The 23,696-nt window shown below is 37.5% G+C and overlaps 1 protein-coding gene across 1 annotated transcript in view; it reads left to right on the forward strand.

The window, feature by feature from the left end:
• Nucleotides 1-23,696, forward strand: part of LOC150078506 (uncharacterized) — a 365,826-nt gene that overhangs the window by 153,122 nt on the left and 189,008 nt on the right. The window contains exon 5 of the mRNA XM_090384588.1: nt 19,283-19,430. Within this exon, the coding sequence (XP_090240714.1) occupies nt 19,283-19,430 (148 nt within the window). The remainder of the gene's footprint in view (nt 1-19,282; nt 19,431-23,696) is intronic.

Below are 23,696 nucleotides of genomic sequence, written 5' to 3' on the forward strand. Positions count from 1 at the left end.
GGAATGAGCAGAAGCCTGGAAAACAAGATGCAGGATATTTCAGAGACTGCTGGGAGTCATTGCAGTACAAGTTAAAGACATGGGATGTGTTAGGGTAGCTAAGAATAGGAACAGGTGCATGTATACTTGCGTGTACACCAATGCTAGGAGTTTGGTAAATATATTTGATGAATTTGACATATTGCTCAAAGCATCAAAGGCAGATATTGTTCGGATATCAGAGACGTGGTGTCACACAGGTATAAGGAATGCAGAACTGGAATTTGGGGAGTACAAAGTGTACAGAAAGGATAGACAGGATAGGAAGGGAGGAGGTATTATGCTGTTAATTAAGAAAAACATAAAATCAAAAGAAGTGCATCCATTTGATATAGATGAACAGTGCACTGTTGAGTCAGTTTGGTGTGACTTAAGTACTGCGAAAGCAAAAATAAGAGTAGGAGTGTGTTATAGGCCTAATGACTCGAATGCATCTACATTCACACATGAGGAGTTATTCAGGGATGGGAATGCCAGAGGTGAATTAAACTCTGGCAGTAATCAAGATAACTCTATAATAAATGAGAGTAAGGTGGAGGAGAAATTCTTGAAGATAAACATAAGAAAGCCATGTTTATCTTCAAGTTTCTTATCTTCAAGTTTCTTATGTTTATCTTATGCTTATTTTTAATATAACTGGATAGATTCCATCTATCCAGTTATATTAAAGGAGGCAGCAAAGGAAGTAAGCAAACCCTTAGCCATAATTATGGCTAAGGGTTTGCTTACTTCCTTACTTACTTGTTGGCTCTTGCTTCCTTGCTTACTTACTTCTTGGCTCTTGGGAAGGTACCCATGGACAGGAGATGTGCAAATGTGACCCCAATTCACAAAGGTGGTTCAAAGGGCGACACAAGTAATTATAGATCTGTTAGTTTTACTTCTGTTCCAGGAAAATTAATGGAGGCACTGGTTAAAGAAGCACTGCAGGATCATCTAGACAAGACTTCAGTTATAGCTTGGACCTAGCATAGTTTTGTTAAGGGAAAGTCTTACCTGTCCAATTTGAATGGATACTATGATGTGGTCACAAAGGAACTGGATGCAGGGAATAACTTTGATATCATATATTTCGATCTTAGAAAGGCTTTTGATACAGTTGCACATGGAAGACTGCTGAACAAATTGGAGCAGTGTGGTATTGGAGGCAAATTGCTGCTATGGATAAAGGGATGGTTGAGTGGGAAAAGACAGAGAGTGGTAATCAATGGACACTGCTCATCATGGACTAATGTTATTAGTGGAGTCCCTCAGGGTTCAATGTTGGGTCCATTGTTGTTTTCTGTATTTATAAATGATATTGATGATGGTACATTAAGCTTAATGTCCAAGTTTGCAGAAGATGCAAAGGTTGCAGGGTTGATAAGGATGCTAAAAATAGTACACTGCTGCAACAGGATCTAAAAAAGTTGAGCAGATGGGCTGAGAGGTGGCAAATGAAGTTTAACATTGACAAATGTAAAATACTACATATGGGAAGCCCAGAGTGACGTATCAACCCCAGAGTGACGTATCAACTCTGTTGTACTATACTGACAGTGGTAGAGAAAGAAAAGGACCTGGGGGTAATTGTGTAGGCAGATATGAAGTTTTCTGAGCAGTGCAGGCAATCTGCAAGAGTAGCTCATAGTGTCTTGTCAATGATATATAGGAATTTTTCTAGCAGGGATAAGGAGGTGATTATCCCCTTGTATAAGGCAATGGTCACCTTGAGTCTGTATACGGGTCTGGAGACCTCATTTTAAGAAGGATGTAGAGCTGTTGGAATGAGTACAGAGAAGGACAACAAAATTAGTGAATGGAACAAGGGGTTGCTCTTATGAAGAAAGGCTTAAGTTTTGCAAATTACAGTGTCTGGAAACTAGGCACCTGCAAAAGGTGATCTGATTGAGGTGTATAAAGCCTTGAGTGGTTTGAGCATGCTCAATGATAATGGGATTCTTCCTCCTGCTCAGAATAATCGCCTGAGAGGGCATAAATTCAAATTGAGGAAATAAAGTTGTAGGATAGGTGTGCAGAAGTTTGCCTTTAGCCAGTGGCTGGTTGATTGCTGGAACAAATTTCCATCTGTCGTTGTAGCAGTTGATAGCTGAAATAGATTCAAGGCAGAACTAGACAAACATTTGGAGCGAGTGGATGGGTGAAATGAGAAAGGTGTGTTTTTTTTTTTTTTTTTTGGCTGATGCTATATAAGCGTGCTTTCTTGCATCATGTGCTTTTGCTAATGCTAATGTAGAGATAGATCAGAGGTCAGGCAGTATAGAGATAGATCAAATGTGTGGGGAATGTTTTCATTGGCCCCTTGAATACCAGTGGAGCAACATTTGGATGCTACAGGTCATCTGTAAATTGTATCCGACTAGGTGCATCCTTTCATGGCTGAAGCATATCCTTCTGCAAATAAGTTGTTTTGTGATAATGAACCCATATCTCAAGGTCAGAATTGTACAGCACTGGTTCCAGAAGCATGAGAGTGAATTCTGCTAACTGTTCAATCAATTACGATGTGATGACTCAATTGAGCCCCTGTGGGAAGCAGTTGAGTCAGTTTGGACAAGCATCCTTGGGGTATGCTTTCAACACCTCATCGTGTTAATGGCGTGAGAGATCTGTGCTATTCTGATGAGGGCTAAAGGGAGTTGACCTACTCATTATAGATTAGTATACCTAATAAAATGGCTGCTAAGTGTATAAATCAAAGAATTCTACATTATAAGTAAAGGCACAATTGCTGGAACTCTCATGCTGTTAAATGTGATGCAAGGGGTTTTACAACCCCCCCCCCCACACACATTTGCTGGAAACTAATCACGCCAATTGCTGTAAACACCAATCACTGCTCTGAACTGTGGGCGATTAAAATAGCTCTGGATTATGTGATTAATCTGTCCAGGAAGCGAATTATGATCTACTCTGATTCTCTGAGTGCAATAAAATTGTTGAAAAATCCATCCAAACCAATCCACCCCGTTTTGAAGCAAATTAGATCACAGATTATTGCGTTACAAGCTGGAAACCAATCAGTCAGTTTCTGTTGGATACTAGGTCACGTAGGCATCAAAGGAAATGAATACGCAAATCAAGCCGCTAAACATCCAATCATTGCAAGATCTCCTAACTACCAAGTGCCATATACAGACTACAAATCAGTCATAAAAAACGTGTGTGAAGAGCAATGGTTGCAAATCTGGCAGTCTCAGTGCGGCAATAAACTGCTTCAATTTAAACAGGAACCTAAGTTGTGGCCATCAAGCATGCAATCAAATAGGCAAGAGGAGGTGATCCTGGCTAGGACGCATATTGGGCATACATATCTAACCCATATTTATCTCCTCAAGGGGGAAGATCTGCCTATTTGTACATTTTGTCAGACTACACTTACGGTGAGGCATATTCTAATAAATTGCAAGCATTATAATAATTATCGAAACAAAATTTTCAGATTGCTTTCACATCTGCAAGAACCTTTGACATTACCCCATCTGATTGGAAACAATGCAAATCTAGCTGAGTTCTTTTATTTCTTAAAGTAGACGGGATTATTTTACAGATTTTAACTGGTAATTGCACTACTGAATAGAATCGGGCACAATATGGCCTTAGCAGCCCTTGTGCCCTTAAACAACATATCAACCAACCTACCAATCTACACATAGTATTGTTTCACTTCAAAGACATTCAGAAAGTACTGCTCCTTGTAGAAAAATTGACTCAGCATATAGAGAGTGAAAAGTTTATTCTTGATATTTCTTTACAGAGGAATAGATGGACGTAAGAAAACCATACTCCTCCCCTCCAAACAAAAATCTGACTGTCAGAAATCATCAACCCCTCTAAAGCATACTAAACCTAAATAATGTTTATCTTCCTTCATTCAAAATTGTACAGACATCACAGCAACTTTTATGACGTTTGGAATCTCCTTCTCCAGTATAATCCAATTGCTTTTTCCCTACAAAACACTAACTTAATTTCCTCTACTTCTGCGTCACTTAAACACCATTATCTATAGAAAAGATTCTCTCTCTCTCTCTCTCTCTCTCTCTCACGTGGCCAACTCACCTCACAGAGGGGGGTTGTCCTTTTAATTAGGCCCCATGTTCTTGTCTGAGCAATAATGCTATAAACAAACCTAGAAGCTGTAGCTACTTGATTAACTCTGTTTCTCTTACAGTCAACTTAGGGCGCCTCCATAGCCAAGTGGGAAGGAGCAGCAGTGCGTAGCACACGCTTCTTGATTAGACCGGGGTTTGCCCTTCACCACCAAATACGGAGGATGTGAAAGGTCAGGGAATGACCACTGCATATTCCCAGAGCAATATGGCCTTAGTTGCTAATGCTCCTAAAAACCAAATAACAACAACAACAGTCAATTTGAATGCTTAATTATGGAGATTTTAATACATAATGTTCTATGGGGTGATAAGACAATTGACAAATGGGTAAAACTTCTAGAAAAGTTTATTGACTAATTAAATCTGATGTCACTGAATACTACATTACCTACCTAACTCCACTTATCTACTGGATCAAGTTCAGGAGTCTACCTCTCCTTGTGCTTGCTGGCTCTTTATTCACTATTTAACTGATCTGTTCTTGATAACTTACTGAGTAGTGACTGCTATCCACATAGTGCACATTTACCATCCTGACTGAACTATACTATCAAATGAAACTTTCAGATGAATGCAAACTTGGAGAAATATAGGTATCAAGTAATCTTGGTCAAATCAATCATGTAAAATGCATAAATTGATGCTTGTTGCCTATATAACAAAACAAATTTTGCAGGCTGCCAAAAATAACAAAAAAAAAAAAAAAAACAACAAAACCTTGTTGGAACAGAAAATACACCCAAGCAAATAAGAAAACAATAATGTCAATAGTGATTCCTATAAACTCTGTTCGGATTTGCTTCTTTAACCTGTAAGACAGTCCTTTAAAGATCAAATATAGGTCTAAGGGCAAAACTCCAACTAAGACTTGTAAGGCAGGGGTTGACACTGTATGGCATGCTCTAACTATGGATAATAAAATTGTTCTCTGCAAAAAATATAACTTGTTTCTAATTCTAACAATTAATGCTCTGTGAAACCAGGCACCAGTGGCATAGGTGGCCATTGGGATAAATACTGCATTATAATCAATTTTTAAAGTCCTTCTCGAGAGCCACACTCAGTTCTTGAAATTCTTGTTAACGGTCTAGCAAAGTTCTTGATTTTAACTGTCAAGTTAGTAACATGTGTCATAAAATTTACCTTTCAGTCTTTTGTTATTCCAAGGATTTTAGTTTTTGTGACAAAAAGAAGACAAACGTTATTGATTTTAACTTTAGGAGGATGAGAGATATTTAAATTTGCTCCGAATACCATTATCTTTGATTTCTGAGGGCTAATCTTTAGCTTGTTAAGAAGAGTCTATTCATATAGGTCCTGAAGTGTACTACTGGCAACAGATTCCAACTCAGACCGAGTATTGGCACTGACGAGGATAGTCAGATCATCGGCGTAGGCTATAATCTTGACATTTTCAAAGGTTCTAGAAATTCACTGCTGCAGGGCCATGTTCCAGACAAGGGGTCCTAAGATAGATCCCTGGGGGACACCCTCAAAAGACTTGCCTAAAAACTTGATTGAACTTAGATTTTACAGTTATTACTCTGTTGTCAAAATAGCTCTGGAAACAGAAGTATAGTTGTAGAGGACACTTGGCAATACGAAGACATTTGAGGGCACTTTCCCACCAAAGGAAATGGAAAGCACCCTCGAAGTCAATATATATAGCTAAAATATATTTATATGTTGAGATTTCCAGACGAACAACCAGAGCATCCTCGCAGGACCTGCCAGGACTAAAACCATATTGGTTTGGAGATATTAAATCCAGATAGCCATAAGACACTCCTGTAATTTTCCCAACTTTGCCAAGAGCGCTATTGGTCTGGGAGACTTCGGATGAAATGATGGTTTGCCAGGCTTTTTTATGAGTTTGACCAGTGCTATTTTCCAAGCCTCTGGAAAAATACCCTTCCGAAGGCATTTGTTGAACAAAACAGAAGTATTTCAGGTCTTAGTTTCAGGAGTCTTAATATAAAGGTATTTTCAGCAAGATCTGTGCTTGGACATTTGGCAATGTTAATTTTTTGGGCAGCAGTGTTCAATTCAAGCAGATTAAAAGGTTCACTCTGGATGTCAACACTGTAACTGGTGTTAGCAAGACGAGTCCATGAATGATCTAAAGAATCGGAGGCCACACCATCCACCAAAAACAGACTGTCTAGTATAGCGTTAACACTATCTGCCCAATTTAATGTCTCAGTTGAGTCTGCCAAAACAGATCCATAAATATTTGGAGTAAAAATTCTCCCACGTGAAAGCTTATATAGTAGTCTCCAAGGATCAGCATTCCCAGAGCATTGCACAAAAGCCATCCAGGCTTCCCATTTCCGAGTTGCAATAGCCTTAATGTATTCCTTTTTTTTAAATCTGCATACTGTTGGTAGAATACTCTTACATCATCCCGAGGCCAATTTTGATGTGTCTGATAAAAACAGCGTACGCTATGAACTTGCTTTCTTAATCGGGATAGTGCCTGGGTTCACCATGGGCAAGTCCTAGAGGTTATTCTTTTTTTTCTTGAAGATCGATAAGAAGCTTTAATTATTGAATTTTGAATTTTGTCAACAAGTTCCAGAATTGAAAGGGATGTCAATGATTTAGGTGATGTATCCAAGAAGTCCCGAAGAATAGAAGAATCAAAGGCAGGCCAGTCTATGTTTTTCAAAGAGAATCTTACTAATTTTACTAGTTCCGGCTGCAGAGGCAAGGAGTCATGTAGGTTTGAATGAAATTGCGAAAAGGATCACACGATGATCACTTGTACACCAGTCAGGCTTGATGCTCCAGTCAGAAACTGTCAGATCAAAATGTGAATTCATGAGAGTTAAGTCAATATTTGAATCACCAGTGAAACTGGAGTAAGTAGTGAAATTTTGCGGCCTATTTAAAATAGTGAGAGTGTAGCTAATTATGAACTCCTCAAGGAGATGGCCACAAGGACCATTATAGGAACTAAACCAGAATTATGATTTGGCATTCATGTCAGATGAGATTAAAATATTGCAGGAAGATCCGAGAAGATTAAAAGCATTCTCCAGGTAAACCAAATATTGATCAAAATCAGCTGATGGTGGGCAGTATAAAGATATAAGGTAGAATTCAATATTAGAATGTGAGACCATAACACAGGTAGAAAATTGGGTACTATTAATGACTGTAATGTCTAGATCCTCATTAAAAACAACCACACAAGATTTAGGATCCTTATCCACTGGCTGGATAACTGTAGTCCTCAAGGAAAAACCCAAAATTTTAGAAGAGCTCCATTCATGTAGACACGTACAAAAAGGCTCTTGAATAGCCACTATGTCCACCGAATGAGTCTCTGCAGAAATCCTTAACTCATCAGTAACTGCCCGGGAATGATACCATTAATTTGCATAATGTTCAAATGTACTGGAGCCTGCCGAATTGGACGAGAAGTTTTCCCATTACCTGAGTTAGCATCTGGCAGAATTGAATCAGAATTATTATCATTTACCTTGATTTACCTTGATTATAATATACAGTATTTATATGGCTATTAGTTGTGTTACTCATAGGCAGTCCTTAGGTGTGCCACTTCTAATACTTTTAAATATTCAGGGGATGAACCGGCTCTAACAGAATGTTGGTAGTTACACTTTCGCCTTTTACAATTGACACAGCATACTTCTCTGTGCAGACACTCTGCCAAAACATGCCCACTATGGGCACAATGGCCATAGGATGGGGACTCATGTGAACAAAATTGTGCAGTATGACCATATCCCAGACAATGGTAGCACTTTGTAACAATAGTAAAAGGACGAAATTTGTGTGAGGACCATCATCATCATTATCTGTCATTGCTCTGCTATTCCACGGGTCGACGTATGAAGCCTCACCACCATGCCCTGTCTGTGTACTTCTCTCCCTCATTGATTTCACTCCAATTTCCTCCTCTCTTAATGACATCAGTCTTTATCATGTCCTGCCATCTCATTTTTGATCTTTTGTCCCTTAATTGTAAATCAAACATTCTTCTTGGCAAACACCTCTCGTTCATCCTCTTGACATGTCAAAACCATTTCAAACGGGACCTTTCAATCCTATTCTGGAGTATTTCAACCTGAATTCTCTTCCTAATCACATTATTCCTAATTTTGCCACGTCTTCTCTTTCTAGCTATGCTCCTCACAAATTTCATTTCTGCTTTCATCCTTTTTCCTCATAGTCCAAGTTTCAGTTGCATATGTCAGAATTGGTATGTAATAGGCCTGTTATATAGCCTTCTTACACTTCAGTGGTATGTTCCTGTTCCAGATCAGATCTTGTCTGCCTATAGAAATTCCCACCAGCTTGTATCCTTCTACTTATTTCTTTGCCTATTACTTCAGTCTTTGTAATGGTGCTTCCTAGATACTTGAAATTGTTAACCATTTTTAGCTGTTTCCCTTCCATTGTAATGTATCTGTCAAGCTCGCCACTCCTCTTTAGAACCATTACTTCAGTCTTCTCTGACTGAAACCCAGTCCAAATTTATTGGCCATACTAACCCATATATCAACTTGCCATTGCACTTGTTCCCTGCTCTCTCCCCATATGCAGAGGTCATCTGTGAAGAGCATGACTTTCATCTGGTCCTGTTCACATTGTTCCACCACTCCACATCATTCATGACAGCTATGAACAGTAATGGTAACAGGACGCCTCCTTTCCTCAAACCTGATGTTATTTTGAAGCTCTCCATCAACCCTTCCACTGTTCTTACTTTGCTCACTGTATTGGTGCACATATTCTCAATTCTCTCCACAAGATGTTCCTCTATCCCCAAGTTTCCCGAAACCTCCCACACTTTCTCTCTGTTTACAGCATCAAATGCTTTCTTTATATCCAAAAATGTCATCCATAATTCTTTATTGTGTTCATAACACTTTTCCATCAGTTGCCTGACGCAGAAAATTATATCCACCATCGATCTGCCAATCCTAAAGCCGTACAGTTCCTCGGCCATCCTATTTTCAATCGTTCCTCTTATCTTCTGCTCTAACACTTTCTCATACAGCTTACTCACATGTGATGTTAGTGTGATGCCTCTATAATTGGAACACTTTTTCCTGTTCCCCTTCTTGAACAACGGGATGATCAAACCTTCTTTCCAGTCCTTCGCCACCTGTTTCTCATCCAAAATCTTACGGAACAGTCTGTATGTCCACGCTATCCCTGCCTCACCTGTAGCCTTCAGCATTTCTCTATTTATCTCATCCATACTAGCAGGCCTTACCTGTCTTGATGTATTTCCATGCCTGAACTACATCATTCCAAGTCAAGTCTGTCTGCTCTCTCTCTCTCTCTCTCTCTCTCTCTCTCTCTCTCTCTCCCTCTCCCCCTCCCTCCGTATCTTCACTTTCATCCCCTCTTTTATGCTCAACCTGCCTTTGGCCCTTTTGCTGGCTGTTCTGCACGTTCAACAGATTTTCAAAATACTTCTTCTATGTTCCTGTGTGTGAGGACCACAATAGAAAAATTGTATCTTGAGACTTAATACACTTGAATAGTCTGGGTGAGAAACTGATGATCTATTGCACACACGAAGCAGATCTAGCCTTAGTTGTGAACCTAAATTCTATCTCTTGTTTCACTTCCTCAATTGAAAAATTGAAATCTACAAAATTTTTTTGAAAAAGATTTTCAACTATCTCATCCCTTGACAATTCACTGGGTCGTCGTAAACCAGAATGGTCGGATTACCTTTATGGGGAGTACCCAGAGAGAGAAAATCTTCTGCCTGCTGTTTACTTGCCAACACAAAAGACATTGATGCAGTAAGGTTGTCCAAGTCATCTTTGGGTGCAGTTTCAGCAATAATGCCTTTATTGCAAATAGTATGTAATGATTTAATTTTAACACTTTTCAGATCACTCTTAAGTGTCTTGGTGACAAGATTTCTAACCTCAGCATTAGTATTACAGTCACTAGAATCTAGTGCTCTTAGAATAAGTACATTGTCAGATTTAACCTTAGGAGTAACACTTGCTTGTTGATCACTTGATGAACCACTTGCCTGCATACCTTTTGATGAACTACTTGCCTGCATACCGTTAGATGAGCCACTGGCAACTTCCACAAAAGATCTGACAGGAGATTCCACAGGTACTTAAAGCAAATCCTGCTCACAATCTCCGTAGAAAAAGTCTTGGAAGGAAAGTAATACTTAGTTGAGACAATTCAGAAAGTGACAATTTAACATTAGTAGAAATGTTGACCATTTTCCCTAGAAGATCAGCCTGTTTTAAAATTTCCTCATTGACCACTTTTAGTTTTTCATTTTCTACTAATACTGAGGTAACAACAGTCTCGAGGTTAAGCCACTTCTCCATTAGTATGTTCCCTGATGTTTTGTTAATTTTATTGCTTTCATATGAAAGAAAGCCAGAAAAGTCCTTATGTAACTTTGCTATTGTTTCCAATATTGGAGTAGTACTTAAATCTAAAACCGACACTAGAATTTGAAGAACCAACTGTTCCCAGTTTTTCATTCTGGGGTAAACCTTTTGAGATCTCGCTTTCCGACGCAGACTGCATGTTTACAGCAGAAGCTTTCTGCAATTGAGGTATATCCTGAGACACCGAATGTGTCTTAGCCAAATTCTATGAAACTCTTTGCACTTGAGAAGTGTCCTGAGAACAGGGATCCTTCAATCTCTCAGGACTTACTTGTTGAGTCATCAAAGCAGGATCGATCGGCCTTAGAAGAAGGAAGAGGAGGAAAATCCTCTGCCTGCTGCTTACTTGCCATTCTAATCCCAATATAAAGTTTGTGTTATATGATCAGGAAATATCCAACAAAATGTGACATCAGGCAGACGAATATATATATAATAATATTTCTGTTCTCTTTCAAGAAATGTTTATATTGCAATATTTTGGTGATGTGGTACTTGCTGAGTTAGAGAAGATTGTTCTTGACTAGCATTGTCACTGTTACTAACTTCGAGACAAAAGTAGATTGCCACCCCAAGCATTCATTCGTCATGGTCAAAGTTCAGAGTGGCGAACAAAAGCAGACTGAGAGCAGCATGGCAAAAACACACTGGTCAGCGACATATCAAAAATGACTTACTTTAGGAGCTGCGTACAGTATGAAGTAGTCAGGCATCATGAACAACGATCCATCAGACACATCATAACTGTTTAACATTCAATTTATAAAAAATCACTTAATATAGCAGGTAAACAGGAGTGTGAAAAGAAGGTGACTTCACACACCAGGCCACCTAGCGGTTTTTTTGTCATGTAATAGGCAGTTGTCTTGCAATGCACCGAACATTGCTATGCATCTCACATACAGCTCTACATTTTCAACAGCAAGTGTCTGATTCTACCCAGTAACCCATTTGTGTTTCTTCCATTTAATGTTCATCAAACTCGTCCACGTGCTTCACTATCTAATACATGACTACAAGCCGACCGGGCTAGCCGAGTGGGTAAAGTACTTGCCCGGCAACCCAAAGGTCGCGGGTTCGATTCCCGCCTCGGGCTTGGATCACTGTACTGCAAAAACCTTTAGAGGTGCAATATGGCCACAGAAGCCGATGCGCCAACAACTACCAAATCAAAAAAAAAAAAAAAAAAAAAAAAAAAAAAAAAAACATGACTACAACCATTTTGATCCAATTCATTTAATGTTCCATTGTAAAGTTTTTTGTATATTAATGTCAGCAGACGAATGACCCATCGTCCAGATATAGTAGAGGTATGATTGTAAATAGTTTAGTATTTTGTAAATATTTTAGTTCTTGTAAATATTTGTATGGTTTTATTTTTTGTATAATGTAATAACATTATACAGATATTATACAGATATACTAACATTATACTGATATACTAACATTATAATACAGAGATCAAAATCTAATCAGGAAATGACCTATGTATTATTTATCTACGCAATTGTAGTGACGTAATTGCCCCGCCCTCTTCTCCCATTGGTTCGAATAAGTCACATAATTGCCCTGTCCTCTTTTCCCGTTGGCTCGAATAAATATCATTAGGAGAAAAACGTTTTTAATGTATAGAGAGAGACTAGGGGCTTCACTTCCCCTGCTCTCTTTGCTTGCCAACCCCCACGCGTGCTTTTCTACATAAAATGTAGAGGTATGATGAAGTACGTCAAATCTTTTCTACGTAAAAGACATACCTTATTCAATCAGTACAATGCTCATGTGTGGGCTCACGACAACCCACACGGTGTGCCGCCCCCATGCGGCATAACAACGCTTCGCAATAAATGTGTGGGCATGTACGGTCGGCGACTGCTTAGTCGGCCCATACCTGTTACCATCCCGCGTGAACTCCGCTAAATATCGAATCTTTCTTGAACAAGTTCTACCAGGGTTACTTGACGATGTTCCAGCAAATGTGAGGTGCAACATTTGGTACTGTCATAACAGATAAATAAAATGGTAAAGTGCTTATTGAAATTGCTAAAAACATCCTTCTTATATTTATGTTAATGCTTATTGACATGTAGTGTTAGATAAGGCTGCTGGGACAATATTGAGCATGTGGCAGCGATGGCAAAACAAAGGGATGGCTCTCCTTGCATTGCAGGGTGTTTCTGCGACTTGTCTAGGTAAGGTTTGAATTAATACAAATAACAGTTTTACTTAGTAACATTTTAAATAGCAGGCAAGTACTACTTAACATATTGGCACATTGCAATAAGTAAGTGGAACATGAAAGACTCTCTTTAGAACAAGGGGAAGTTGCTCAGGATGCTCAAATCTCCAATTCTATGTGCGGGGTACCTATGCTACATACAACATTGTGATATTACATACAAGATTTAAAATCATTCTAAAATATCTTAAAACTGCACTAATTTTTCTCAAAAGTCACCTGTACATCCAGTGTCCTTAGTATTTTCTCCTGGACTGGTGAACTCTAAATCCATACTTAATACACTTGTTTACCACTTTTTAACAGGAGAACTCAAAAACGTAGCTGCACACGAACTTTTACCCCCAAAACTAGCAATTTCCTAGCCCACCTATCACTGCCTCGATAGCATCAGCAAATATTCTTGCACCCTTTCTCTTTAAGTGTATTCTATACCTGTAAAAACAGTCTCTCCTGATAATAAGCACAGAACACCCTGAGAAAAATTCTATTCTGCAACTCTTGCACATTTTCTCCAGGCCGAATTGTTTGACAAGGCTCTCAGCGTATACTCCCTCCTATCATCTGGACTGAATTGCAAACACTTTCAAATTCAATCGTAACCCCCAAATTTTGCCTAATGTTGCCCAATTGCCAACGTGTATAACAATATTACCTTTTGTGTCATTCAAAGTTGATATCTGCTCTACATTATCATCTACTTTTGCTCCTGGCAGACATACTGTGATCCTATTCCACCTATCCTTCTAATTAGTTGATTACATAATCTGATAGCAAAAGAATTAAGGGTTGTACAAATTTTGAATAACTTTGTAGCAGTAAAACTTAATTGCCATTTTTCATATCAGTTGTATAATTTGTGAAAGTTTATTATAGCAACATTCCCTTATGAATTGTTATTAAAAAATTCTGCCAACTCTAACCCTCCAGCATACTTGCATGAAAAAAAGTCACATTAACTAGCATACTGTTGCATTTTGTGCAGTGTCCAATATTTTTGGGAAAAACAGGCATGTTAATAGTTTAAAATGTGCACTTTGTAATTCTGTTTTTTTATTCTATAACTATCTCAGATAATAAGAAGAAATATCTTTAGTAATAGTAGACTTAATAACAAAAAAATTATTTCCTTGCTGTTTCACTTCCAATACATGGTGTTGTAGGGGAAGAGCAATTGAATCAGAAGCAAAAAGGTTTTGAGAAAATTATACATAGCGTGTGCAGTGCATGTTTTTTTATACACCACCGTGAATTTTTATGGTTACACTTTTCCATTTAAAAAATAATCAGTGCTGCACATTTAAATTGAAAAATGAAGGCCGATAGGTATTTTAATATTTAAATTTAACAGTAGGGTTGTGAACTGCATGCACAACATATTAATGTCAAGTAAATTCTGTTGTGAAACTTTTAATACCAACCATCATCAGTATTATAAGTGAAAATCAGAGACAATGAGGGGGAGCCCTTGCACAGAACCCTCATGGAAACTACTCATAACACTAGTCCCATATTTACTTTGTTAATTTGGATAGTTAATAAGTAGATGATAAAGAGTGTTTATATATGATCCCTGCTCATATATAAGCACTCTTTGTCATCTACTTATTAATTATTCATAACAGCAACTTGTCCTCCTACCTAATGCCATGCTTCACTAAAATGTATACAAGATGTTTGTGTGGAAATGTGTCAAAATCCTTTGTGAAAATCTAAATAAACTTTATTAAAATTATGCCTCACCTTTTGTTTCTTTTTAACTACCTCATTTTAAGTTAACTGTACTAGTTAGAACAATATTTTGGGGGGAATAAATGGTGGATTTTCAACTGCTGAAAAGGGATAAGTATTTTTGATATTTTTACCATATTCTTCATTAATTAACATACTACATTGTGTTCTACAAAGATATTAAATAGGCTTAGTAGCATTTGTTACCTTATTTTTTAAATTTAACCAGTGATTTTTGTAAGTTACAACTCACCGCTCGTACCGGTTGGCACCAATATTGTGGAACTTTCAGCCATTGTTGTAGTCAATACAAAATAGTGTAATGTATATCTCGAACTGATAGTGTAAGGTATTACTTAAAACTAGATAGTGTAATACGTAGCACTGTATTAAGAATCTGTTAGTTTAGTACAATATTATCAATTAATCAATAAAATTTATTAATCTTATTAAATTTCATTGTTAATTAAATTGTATTTAAATGGAAATCATCACCCAGCCTAGAGCTGCGAAATAACATGCACAGATTAGCAGGAGTGCTGTGGCTCAGAGGAGGTGATTCTCCAATGCCTCACAGTCTTAAAAAATGTATGAAATGTGAAATATGTCTGGAACAGAATAAGATCTAGCCAATGAGGATGTCTTTGTGTGTGCTAGGTGCCTAGAGTGTCAAGAAATAAAGTGCCAACTCAGCATTCTGATCGGCGTCTATGAGAGTTTGAGGTGTAGGGTACATGACCTCGAAGAAATTAATATAAGGGGCCCATCAAGCTCCCAGCTACCCAACTCAATGCCTGAACTCACTCCTGTGCATAACGCAAAACAATGGCAATTTCCAAAGCAGAATGCACTAGTCCCACAGGAACGAGTTATTATTGGAGACTCTATTGTCAAGGAGTTGGCGAATATATTATGCAAAAAGGATAGGTGGAAAAGGAACAGGGTATTTATGCTAGGACAAAAGTTGATGACATTGTAGAGCAGATATCATCTTTTAAGGGCACAAAAGGTGATATTGTTGTACACATTGGCATTAAAGATATTAATAATAAGAGATCTGCAGATTTACTTAACAAGTACAGTAAATCTGCACAGTTATTTAACAAGTAACTGTGCAGATTTTCACACAGTTACTTTTTTTCAACTGTACTTGTTAATTTACTTAACAAGTATAGTTGAAAAAAAAGTTGCAAATTAGGGTTGAATTTGAATTGCAGTTGTCTGCAATTCTGCCCAGACATGATAGGAGAGAGTATATGATGAGAGCCTTGTCAATCAATTCTTCCCTGGAGAGATTGTGCAAGGCTCATGGGGTAGAATTTTTTTTCAGCCTGGTCTGTGCTTGTTAACAGGAGAGACTGTTTCTACAGGAATGGGGTACACTTTTTTTTTTTTTTTTTTATGTGAACCCCAAACACGAGAGGTATTAGAACCTATAGTACTTAGTACCATGCTTGGGTTGGAGGTTGAAAAGACGAAAGATATTTGTTGACATTGGATTTGAACTTCTGTAGATTGTAATTTTCAGGAAATACATAAGAAGGAAGGTTGTTCCAGAAAACGGCAGTTGAATGAATAAATGAGGAAGATGAAAAGTTGGTTCTGTGGGTTTGAAGTTGGACAGTAAATGGATGTTGGCTGGTGGCAGCACGTGTTCGGACTGTTTTGAAAGAGAGAACAGGAATTATAGAAGCCAATTTAGAAGAACAGTGCCCATGGAAGTATCTGTAGTAGAGGCATGCAACAGAAACAGTATGTCTAGGAGAAAGAGAGTGGAGAGACTGTTAGAGATGAATCATTAATTAACCTAACTGCCCTCTTCTGAATGGAATCAAGAAGCCTGAGACAGGTTTTGGGGGCACCACCCCAGATGTGGGAAAAATATTCCATGGCAGGGCGGATTTGCGATTTATACAGAGTGAGCAGCTGTTTGGAAGAAAAGTAACGCCGAGAAAGAAAGAGAAAACCAAGTTTTTTAGATGCAGAGGAAGCAATATTTGTAATATGCTTGTGCCAAGAGAGATTAGAAGTCAGGGTAATCCCCAAAAGAGATATATCATTTTGCCTAGAAATTGGAGTGTCACTAAAGATAAGCATAGGAGCAGAAGAATCCTTTTTGCGAGATATAAGACAAGACTGAGTTTTAGAAGGGTTGAAATCGACTAAGTTCTCTTTGCCCCACTGGAGAATTACCTGAAGATCAGCATTTAAGGAATTGGCAGCAGTTTTTCGAGAAGTTTAAGCTGATTGAGCAGGACAAGGTTTCTCAAAATGGAAAGTGGAATGCAATGTGTTATCATCGGCAAAACTATGGATAGGATTTCCAGTCAATGGAAGAAGGTCATTAATATACAAGAGGAAAAGAGTGGGGGAAAGAACTGAACCTTGGGGGACACCGGCATTAGTGGAGAAGTTAGAAGACAGAGAGCCATCTACCATCACCCTCAGTGAGCGATCAGAGAGAAAACTGGATAACCAATTACTAAAAACAGTTGGCAAACCATAAGATGGAAGCTTGTTTAGAAGACCTTTATGCTAAACACGATCAAAAGCCTTTGAGATGTCAAGAGCAACTACTTGTGTTTCACCGAACCTTTCCATTGAATTAGTCCACAAATGGGTAACGTAAGCCAGAATATCACTAGTGGATCGACACTGACGGAATCCGTACTGGTGATTGTTGATCAGATGGAAAGTTTCTAGGTAGTTTAAGAGTTGGCGGTTAATTGATTTCTCCATTACTTTAGAAAGAGTAGAAGTAATTGCAATGGGACGATAATTGGATGGGAGGGATTTATCACCCTTTTTAGGAACTGGCTGGATATGAGCAAATTTCCAAGCAGAAGGAAAAACACCTTTGGAATAAGAAAGTGAAAAAAGGCGGCAAAGAATAGGTTCAGGAGCACAGGTTTTGAGAACAAGTGGAGAAATACCATCAGGACCTGGAGCTTTCTTAGCATCAAGATTCATCAAAATCCTTCTGATATCCTTTTGACGGAAGACGACAGGAGGCATTGAATGGAGCGTGTTGGGAATGGTGGGAGGTGTTTTACCAAGATCATTAATACATTAGCTGGAAGAAAAATGGGATGCTAGCAGGTCAGCTTTATCCTTGGCTGAAGTGACAACAGAACCATCTGGTTTGGACAGAGGTGGGAGCAGAGATAGGCAAAAGTTGCGGCCAATAGCTTTGGCAAGAGACCAGAATGCTCGGCTACCATTAGGGCAAGAAGCAAGTTTTCTACTCTTAGCCTGTTCAAACTCTAGTTTGGACTGATTAATAACTGCTTTACAATTGTTGCGAGCTTTGGTGTAGGCAGAAAATGAAACTGAAGAATTAGAAACAAGCCAATTACGATATGCAACATTCTTCTCTTGAACAGCCTTAGCACACTTATAAAAGACTCAAAGCAAAAGCAAGGCAAGTTAGGCGGAATGCGAAACGGGATTCATGGATTGCTTTTGCCTCAACCATCACCAAAGACACTGATACACGTGTCAACTGGAAAAGAATACAGGCATTAAATGGCAAATTTGCTCGGCTGCCCTCTCCGATACTTCATTGGAAAGGGAAAGACATTTCTACTTCTGAAGAAGTTGCAAATGCATTAGCAGAATCATTTGCAAAAATCTCAGCTTCTGCCACCTATGCGTCCACCTTCCAGAACATCAAAGCAGGTGCAGAAAGGTATAAAATCAACTTCTTCACGTGCCGCTCATTCTTGTACAACCAACCTTTACATTAATAGAACTCCAAGAAAGGCTTAAATTCTGCAAATTGCAATGCCTGGAGACTAGGCACATGCGAATTGTACTGATTGAGATGATGTATAATGCCTTGAATGGGTTGAGCAAGCTCAGTGCTGATGAAATTCTTCCTCTTGCTGAGATTAAGAACCTGGGGGGGGGGGGGGGCATAGATCCAAATTGAGGAAAGTCTTGTAGAATAGATGTGCAGAAATTTGCATTTAGCCAGAGGGTATTTGATTGCTGGACTTCCATCTCTTGTTGTGGAAGTTAATAGCTTAAATAAATTTAAGGCTGAGCTGGACAGGCTTTTGGAGTGAATGTATGGGTGAAATTGGAGTTTTTTTTTTTTTTTTTGCCGATGCTGGATTAGTTTGCTTTGTTGCATCGTATGCCTGAACTAACGGTAATTTTCCATTACCAAAACCATATTGTGGCACTTATAATTTCATTCCCATTGGAACAGCCCCACCTCAATCATAGATTCCATTAATTTCTGCTTACTGGTTATTACACTTTTGATGTATGTGTATGAAAAATTTAATGTAGCTTTTATTTAAATTAAAATTACCTTTTGAACTTATTTAAAATCTAATTTCAGCTATATATATATAATCAGAAATGTGAATATTATAAGTTTAATTTGAATATAAAGCAGAAAGAAATTGAAGCAATACTGTACTAAGAACTCATCTGCTAATGTGTAAGGGTCTTCCAGTAAGCTTAGCAAAACCATTTCTCTTACTACTGTAAAACCATGAAGTTGGTTCCTTCGGAGTACAAGAAATTTACTCTGTTCCACGTGACTACTAATTTCATTTTGACTTAAAACAGTATTAATTGACACAATTAAGACTTTAATTGACCTGACAGAAATGACTTGAATGATGTTTGCATGAGGAATTAACCACACAGAATTGATTGTTGTAAATTATTTTTTAAAAAGTATTGCAGTGATTAAAGTGATTTTAAAAATTTTAAAAGCAAATTAAAATTAATTTAAGATTGACCGAATGTGGAGTGCCTTTCGACATAATCAGAAAGTATTTGTAGAAAATGAAAAATTTATTAGAGAAATGGATGATGAGTTGCGAAATAGAAGACAAAGAATGAGAGACTACATAATTCATCAACACAGAAAAAAAGATTTTAGTAAGTTTTATCAAAATTTTTAATAAAACACTTAATTTCTGAAAGGATGTTTTATTTGTGAAAATAATTCTTAAAATTTAGATAACTGTTTATTTAGTTTTTGAAATATTAGATCAGATAAAAATCTAACAGTACTTGAAATTGATAGTAAAGAGGGATGTTTTCAAGAATGACCTCCATTAGGAAATGCAGGGAAGTTAATACATATTTCAGGTGAAAGAAATGTCGCAAGATCTTTAGAATAATTCCAGAAATTCCTATACTGATTTAGAATGCCTTTTCTAGTTTTGAAGTGTATTTTTTTAAAAATTTAAATAAAGGAACTTAAAAGACACTTTAAGCTTAGAAAAGATTAAAGTAACTTTTAAGTTTTTCAGTTTAAAGAAATTATCAGAACTTTTGTCTATTTTCTTTTTAAATGAGTTTAGCACATTTAAATAATTTAGCAGAAGAATGTTGGCCTTACTCTTAATTTTTCTTTCACAATTGATTAGGGCCATCATTTTACTTGTGATTGGCATGTATTCTAAGTGGTAGAACAACTAGGATATAATTATTTTTTGTATTGTTTTGTAAATAACAGTTGCTTTATTTTGCCTCAATATGAGGCAAAATAAAGCAACAATGTTGCAAATCATACCCTTTAGCATATTTGATTTTCAATTATGCTCTTATTCTGCACCCACTGAAGACTGAGTTTGAATACTCAGCACAAAAGCCTATGTTCAGTTTAGTGATGAATACTGTTATTCATGAACAAGGGTGGCCCCCAAGATTTTCCAAAGGGGCAGCTAAAGCAGTGTTCCAGGTGAGATGAATAAGCTTTAATCAACTTATAGCAATAAAAAAAATCCTCATTATTTTGATCATGGGAGGCTTTAACCACTTCAGCTCCTATCTTGGGCCACCTCTGCTCATGAATATTGTTTTAGTTCTACCTAAGTCACTGATATCTTTTTAAAGTGTGTAGAATTACCAGAACATGTGACTCCACTGTATGTTTAAAAACCCGAGACACTGCTAGGCTGGCTGTTTTGAAACTACTGGTTTCTTATTGGCTTTGGGTGTTTTCTATTAGTAAAAGTATCCCGGACTGTGAATAATTTATTTTGTGTAAGAGAACATCCAAGTTTTATTTATAAACTTCCAGTTAAACACTTAACTTCTGTGTATGCCTTTTAATTGCTGGAATTGGTCTACGTTTTTCTTATGCAGTACTATGGGATTGTAGGGGGATATTTCAATACACAAGTTAAAATCAGATAAATTTGCATGATTTACTGCATTTGAATAAAGCAAACAAATGAGGTATCCCATTTTGACAAATTTTGAGGATACTGTACATAAATGCAATTAGAGATATAACAAGAAGGAATTTAATAGGTTATGTTAACAGTTATGAGAATGGAAAGTTAGGCGTAATCTAAAATAGGTTAACTTTCTAAAAAAAAAGTGGGAAGTAAATTATAAAGTACAAATTGTGTAATATTTACATTAAAATTACAATATAATTATAAAAATATACACAGGAGTCACTTCAATCAACAGAGAGACCATAGTATGCAGTTATAATGCTTGGCAGAAGGTAACCAGTTGTGCATCCCACAATATAGTCAAGATTTCCAAGTGAAATGCAAACTAAATGTTGCAATCTTTATAAGTCACTCTTAGTTTGGTCCTGAGTACCAAGCATTTTGTAACTGAATGATTTCTCTGAGATTTCACTGCAATTTTCTAAAAAGTGAATTCTAATTATTTTATGTTCCTCTCCTTAAGAAATCCTTTTATTTTTCTTTATTTTCTTAAAGCCACCTTTCTTTATTTTTCATAGTCTTAATACAGACTCCTGTTAATCTTTACTTGGTCATACAAGGCACTGCTCCTGCCTTCCTTTGGTGGGGATGGTAACCTTGACAGAAAAGTTAATCTGCCAAGAGTTGAAAGGAATTAACATGGATCACAAAGAAAGTTATCCATCACTTGAGCCTCGGGGCTGAGCTTCTTCAAGGACAGACCAAACCCACTTTGAAACATCCCAACTCAAAAGACAAAGAACAGAAGGATCTCAAAAGGAACACCAGTGTTCCTAATAATACATTCTGAAACAAGTCAACTGCACTTTCTCCATTTCTTATTCAGAATTGTCTCGAGAATGTTACTAGGTCACCTAAAATTGTGAAAAAACTCCACTCTGGAGATTGACTTATAAGAGACAAAGAAGTATAGACATTCTGAAGCCCTACTCAGAATATCAAACTTTGCAGGTATTCCTGTCACTTTACATATCAACTTAACTACTTCTAAAGGTGTCCTGTCTGAATAGGACTTAATGTTTCTGAAGAAGAATTAGTCTAAGAAGTTACAGAAAGTTGTGCAGATAAAGAGAATTAAATCAAGAAAAATGGTTACCTTATCTTATGTGCAGTGTTGTACTGACCTTTTCTACCCCAACCTTTCCAACTACAGTTAAGGTACTTGAATTGCCATATATGATCCTATATCCCTAATCCTAATCCTGTTAGGTGCTTCAAGTGCCAAAAATTTGGCCATGCTCAAACAGGGTGCGGAGGGGACTCAGTGTGCCCCATCTGTGGATCCAAGGAACACACAGACAGACTGCACATCACAAACACCTGTATGTACAAATTCTAAAAGTAACTATCCAGCTTAAAAGTCTGTGAAACATGGAAAACAGGAAAGAAAATAGAAAAGTATAAAATAGAACATAAAGTGACTAACCAAAAAGCAAGGAAACAAGTTTTACTCACTGCATCTAAATATACATATCCATATCACAACGCATATCCATTTCCAATTGGGCTCGGACTGTTCTGGCAACTCTGCAGAAGTCCCTTAAAGACCACATCAAAGACAAAGCAAATAATACCCCGGTCACGGTACCACAAACTACTACTCCATGCCATTCAGATACTGAGAGACTGATAAAACCTAATTCATGAAAGACTTTAACTACAGACGTGGAAATTGATGACTCCGCCAACAATCACAAAACAACCTTAGAAATAAATGCAGAGGAGGATATTGATACTCTATGATCCATACTCCCAAGAAAGGATAAACTAAAATTGGAACGCTATAGAGATCAGCTCTAAAATGTATTCAAAAACACTTTCTTCCCTTAAAGCTAAATAATGGACCAGTTGGTTCAATGTAACTATGGAGGTCTACATAGCAATATTGATGATATTCATGACTTGATAAATCAATATCATCCAGTAGGCATCTGCAACAAACAAATCTTTGTCCACAAGTAACTCATTCGGTCAGAAACTATACACTGCACAGACATGATAGGATCACTACTCGTAGTTCACAAGGTAGCACATCTATATTGGTTGACATTAAAATTCCTTTGAGATATATTCCCATATAAACCTCTTTAGAAGCAGTTGCAACATGCCTTGTGTTTGGAATGACGTTTACTCTTGTGTCCATCTATATGTCACCAAATCAGGTATGCCCACTGACTGAACAAGATGATCGTATCCTACGACTGTCAACACCTTTCTGTGTGTTGGGTGATTTTAATGCAAATCATCAGTTATGGGAATCATTACAGATGGACAACCATGGATGTCCTTTCTTGAAAAGCATAATCTCATGCTGCTTAACACAGGTTCTCTATGTACATTTTCTGACAGACTCAACCTCTACTGTAGACCTGCTGATATGCTCTCGCATATTATTTCCAGATTTTGGAGAGTTTTAGACAATCCCTTAAATAGTGGCTCCTATAATCTGTAAGTGCTGCACATGGAGAAACCTGCAAGTAAGTGGTCAAGAAAAATGTAAATTGGAATAAATATGCATCCACCATCACACTAGATGATCATATCATCCAGCACCAATCTATAGATGATTGAACACATTGCAGAACAGATATTAGTAGCTGCCAATAGCCATACTGCAAACCCCAAACAGTGTATAACTACATCAACTATTGGTGGAATTCCACATATAACACTGGTAAGAGAGAGAGAAAGAAGAACAAGACATGGAATCAGTTTTGAAAGAATTCAACCACTGCCAATCTCATAAATTACAAGAAACTGAAAGCATATGCCCGTTACATCAGGCAGAAAGCTACAAAAAGAATTGTGGATTCAGTTTGCCTCCTCTGTCACCAAGGACACAGATGTAGGATTAATCTGGCAGAAATTTAGATGCCTTACTGGAAAGTTCCATCAACCTCTCTTCAATCATCATGTCTAATGGACAGGAGATAACTCTTCCTGAAGATAAGGC

Source organism: Mastigoproctus giganteus, chromosome 11 (assembly GCF_048544385.1).
Source record: "Mastigoproctus giganteus isolate SK-2022 chromosome 11, ASM4854438v1, whole genome shotgun sequence".
NCBI classification, from domain to species: domain Eukaryota; kingdom Metazoa; phylum Arthropoda; class Arachnida; order Uropygi; family Thelyphonidae; genus Mastigoproctus; species Mastigoproctus giganteus.